The sequence below is a fragment of the Mya arenaria genome, chromosome 9 (genome assembly GCF_026914265.1).
Source record: "Mya arenaria isolate MELC-2E11 chromosome 9, ASM2691426v1".
NCBI lineage: Eukaryota > Metazoa > Mollusca > Bivalvia > Myida > Myidae > Mya > Mya arenaria.
The window spans coordinates 23,996,345-24,001,344 of NC_069130.1; the positions used below are offsets into that span (position 1 = coordinate 23,996,345).

At 31.8% G+C, this 5,000-nt stretch overlaps 1 protein-coding gene across 6 annotated transcripts in view; it reads left to right on the forward strand.

The window, feature by feature from the left end:
- The window catches only part of LOC128203257 (lim and transglutaminase domain protein ltd-1-like), a 27,195-nt gene that overhangs the window by 485 nt on the left and 21,710 nt on the right, over nucleotides 1-5,000 (forward strand). For 2 of the 6 annotated variants that reach the window (XM_052904586.1, XM_052904588.1), the window contains exons 2-3: nucleotides 355-471; nucleotides 770-1,428. In XM_052904586.1, coding sequence (XP_052760546.1) covers nucleotides 1,003-1,428 — 426 coding nt within the window. In that variant the 5' untranslated portion in view covers nucleotides 355-471; nucleotides 770-1,002. Of the gene's footprint in view, nucleotides 472-769; nucleotides 1,429-5,000 lie in introns of all 6 variants that reach the window. The other 4 variants (XM_052904589.1, XM_052904587.1, XM_052904584.1 and 1 more) reach the window with 4 other exon arrangements.

Sequence of the window (5,000 nt, forward strand, 5' to 3'; positions counted from 1 at the left end):
CGAGTGACTGTTTTAAAAAAACAATTTTAAGGATATATTAAAAAAAACACACGACAGATGTGCTTAAACTATTTTTTAAATAAAATATACGAATTTATTTACAATTTTTTATGAAATTGAAAGTTGAATAAAGTTATTTTAATAGTCTGTAATCCAATCATACGTTTTACACATTATAATAAGTAAACATATCATTCATATTTCTGTCTTAATTTGGGACTTGAATACCATTTAAAATATCACGACTGTTAGATAAACGATATGACTTCAAATGCTTGTGAATTTGTAAGCCACTTGTATATTGTCAATACCAAATGCAATAAATCAAATATCAATCATTGAACCGATGAACAGGGTAGCAGTCTACCGATAAGGGGGAAGTAAAAATATGAAATCTTTTTTGTCTACAAAAGTGTTAGTATTTAAACAAAACATTGATAGATTTATAAGGATTTTGGCTATCTAAATAAGGTTTGTATTACTTTGCTTGTAAATTGATAGAATTAAAAGGATTTTATAAGGATTTTGCTATCTTAATAAGGTTTGTATTACTTTGGTTGTAAATGATGTGTCTTAATTAGTCATTAATCTTAGAATGAGATTGTATGATTTACTTTGGCTTCAGTTTGGAAAGTGCTTATCTTTGAGTTTTGCGAAAGGTATTTAAACATGGCAGAGATTTAAACATATTGAACGAAATACAGTAGTTGTATGGCTGATTTAAGAATAAAGTTAATTAAAAAAAGCACACTATTATTTTACGGGACAGAAATGATGAAAAGAAAAACAAATATGTCGGAATGGTTATAAAACGTTTTCGTTCCGGATTTTTTTAAACGATTATCTGACAGTGCAATAATTAATGACACATTTCAAGTTTGTAGTCTGTCATATTCTCAACATTTCACTCTACGTAATGTAGAGAAGTGATTTAAATTTTAGCACAAAGCATGCTATTAAACACACACAGTTCCCACGTTGAAAATGAAACCGAAGTAAGAAATGTTTTGTTGTGGAGGTAAATCATTGATTAGTGTTATTCCGCGCGCTGGGAACACCAATGAAAGCCGAGTATTAAACGAGCGTAGTCCGTTGTCAATGGATACCAACGAGACAAGGTCAAGGTCGAATGTGACAGAGCTAGGAAACCGTACAATGCATGACAAACAGGATAATGTGGAGACAATTGAAGTCAATGTATTGAGTACGGATAACTCAGAGTCATCACTGACAAAGAGTGATACAACTATGTCTAATTCAGATAAGACTATTAGTGACCTTGAAAAGAGTGAAGGTGAAATCATTGAAGCGGAAACGCCGAAAGAACCGGTAGAGTCAAGGTCAAAAGTGTCAGAGGAAAAATGTGAAAAGGATAACGCTGTGGAAAATGTTGCGAAAGTTATTACTAACTATTCTGCAAAGGAAAAGGTAGTTGCAACACTGCGTAAAAAGTATACACTATGATGCACATAATTATTCAAATCACGTGTGTTGGTTGTCTTGATTTGAATATCTGTTATTTAATGATAGGTGAGCGATTTCGGACCTAAGTGGGACTTGGAAAAACAAAAACAAAAAAGAATGCTATTTTATAAGCCCTGACACATAAATCAGAACTATAAATGTGTAAACACTGACAACATGCAATTTGTTGAAGTCCCAAATCACATGCAACGGTAATATTTGTACTCATATGAGTGTCAAGATTCGGATTGATCGAATTGATTGTTTTTAATGGTTATGCAATTCTAGTTACCATATATCTGCCAGTTTGCATAAAATTTGATTTTAGTTTTTTCCCAAGAGTACAATTAAGGCCCTTTATCGCCCACCTATCCTGAAACCACTGTGTTTGGTACTATTTAATAGTTAGATTATATGAAGGTATATTTTAATGATTAAGAATGGACAGAGTGAGCGTAGCGAACGAGCCCTTCTTAATAAGGTTATCTCACTGTCTTAGAATACAACCTCATAGGCTAAAATATTATCAAAGCAAAAACTGACGCAGCAATTGTGTATCGGATAAATGTCAGGGGGGCGAACCTTAAAACACCCGCAAAATATAAATTTCTTAATGATTAAGCTTTGCACTCTAAAGTTTATCTAACTGCATTTTCATTGGCTGCAAATGCAGGTGTCATTCTCAATGCGAAAGCACTTTCTTTGTTTTCATACGTTCATGGATTCTCATATCGGAACGGTAACCAGTAGGCGGAGCTCGTATCGTGCAATAAGTTGCATGACGATAAATTCGAGTAATGTTCATTATACTCATGATGGTTATTGAACGTTGCCATTGACAGTTTGGTACATTACATTAGCTATGCCCAGTACTCTCGTGATTGAAATTATGCGCTTTCGCTTCGCATTCGTGTATAAATACAATAACTCGGGTAGCGGGTGCAAAACAGTTAAAAACTAGAATGTTAAATACTTTTTGTCTCATACAATCTTTTGAAATAATGTCTTTCAATGTTGTTTATTCTTTTGACATATTCTTAAACATTGATTATCTTTACAAACTCACTAAAGAAACATATTCTTCACTTCTTATCGGCAAAGTAAAGGCATAACGTAAATGGATCTCTTCAATACGTAAGACTTAGGTACAATAGAGTATTCATTCCATTCACAAAGATAAACTTGAACTCATCCATTATGGTAAACATTTCAATCAAAAGATTCATTTAAGATCTTGACAAAGTTCTCAATCTCTAAACCTAGTCTTAGGTCAAATGTTTTTTTGATATTGTATAGTTTTACACAACTTCGTTTTAAAACTTCGCATATTTGAATGACATTCCTTCTTATTTATAATTCGCTACAATACATTATAAGTGGTCAACATTATATTTTGTCCAATGAGAAGGCAGTATTTCTTAAGTTTTCCAATACATTTAAATCACTAAATCAGCAGTCAGCCTTTTTTTTAGATTTTAATTAGGTGAAGCGATATATATAAACAGTGGCTGCCCCAGTTAGTGGGTAGTTTACACACTATAATGCAGACCACTAAGCACTTAAAGATTGTTAGTATGTTATCGCACAAAATGAATATTTATGCAACTGGGTCGCATCAAATCATTTATCTGTGTAAGTATTTAATTAGATTGGTCGGCTGAATTAAATAGAGGCCTGGAGAGTAGATTAAACACTTTTTACATAACAAGCCGTGCCTCTGCAAATACACTCACAACCACTCACATATATACAGTAAACACAAATATCGCCACACTTTTGGCAAACCACATGGTGAATATATGTCCTTGTTCAGTGATATTTCGAAATTTGGTTTTCCATCGAAATTATTTTAATAGTTGCCATAAGCCATCAGAATACCCACCTCTCACCCAAATGGTAGCTCATACTCTAGTCCCTACAAAAAAAACGTTCTCTTGTCACTGAAATTGAACATAACGCCCCAATTTCTCCAAAAAAAAGCAAATTTATTATTTCATTTAACTAAAATACGAAATAAAAATACCTATATTCTCGTGATTATCCTAAAATATCTTCGTTTAAATGCAAGTCTTAATACATGTACTCTTCAAAATAAGAATACTCCACGAATTATACCAACACAAATATTGTAAGCGTAGCCTAATCCTGTTATAAGGGTCTTTCACTTGTTTAAAGATGCACTCTTTAACTCCAAAATAAGATTTACCACAATAAATAAAATTGTTCATACCAAAAAGGATGAATAAAAGTTGAAAACAATAGTTCTAATGAAGGATACAGTGTTTAATTTGAAAGAAAAGTGCAGAAAACACGGTGGTTCTGCCTTATGAGACGATAGTAAATCACCATAAATATTTTAGAACTCACCAATCATTTAATATTTTTGCAGTTTCAGCTATTAAGTACACGGTTCAAATCTGGTTAACCATAGTTATTTATTTTTTTCCATAAATACATTATTTAGCAAGTAATTAAAGGTTTACCACTCAAAATCTATGTTTGTTATAAATGTGTATGTATTGATTTTGAGTGTCATATTAAGTAATTGGGGACAGTTGATTTGTTTTCATACTAGCGACAGCTTACAATTCCCTCCGCAATCGAGCTAAAACAATTTGGTGTTAAGTAAACAATATGTTTGATTTACCTTACACCAAAGACAGTTAAAGCTAAATTTAGATCGTGTCGCTTTAGATCTATGTACCTTATACACATATTAAGTAAACATTTTGAAAAATTGTTATATGAAACTGATAACTTTTATTCAGAAGAAAATTAACCAGCTTGAGATATTTTTGGCTTAAATGGAACTGTTATCTTTAAATGCCACTTACAGAATTTGTTTGTGACAGGTTTAAGCGCTTTAAGCGTACTTTAAATATAAGACGATATTTATGGGTGGCGAAATTAACTTTCATAAATAGGTTCAAACTGAAACGTATTTTTGTTCTATTTAATAAATAGTCCATCTCCATAGTTCGCTAATAAATGAACGCCCTAATAGTATTTATAGTTAATGAGTTATGATAATTTACATCCAAGGGGATGTTTGTAAACATTTTAGTGGTCAACATTTTATTTTGTCTAATGAGAAGGCAGAATTTTCTGAAGTTGTCTTATACATTTGTTTTAAGTATATCAGCGACTAGCCGTTATTGATTTCAATCAGGTGAAGCGGTAGTTATTTACAGTGACTGGCCAGGTTAATGGGTAGTTTACACACTATAACGTAGACCACTATACCCCCTAAAGATGTTAAGTTTGCACTTACAGGACATAAATGATTGTTCACATCTAACCTATTTATATTATATGAACAATACTTAACCAAAGCATATTTATGTATTTTACATGTAGGATGTTTGTTAACATTATTTAGGTATAATTTTATATTTATCAATTTTTGAAACAGCCGGGTTTGATTTTGTTTGCGTTTAAATTAGTAACATGGTTTATATTAAGTACTCGGTTGAGTAAATACTTGCCAAGCATTTTTCTTTTGTGAAACTTTTATGTTTAACAAATAAATACTATTA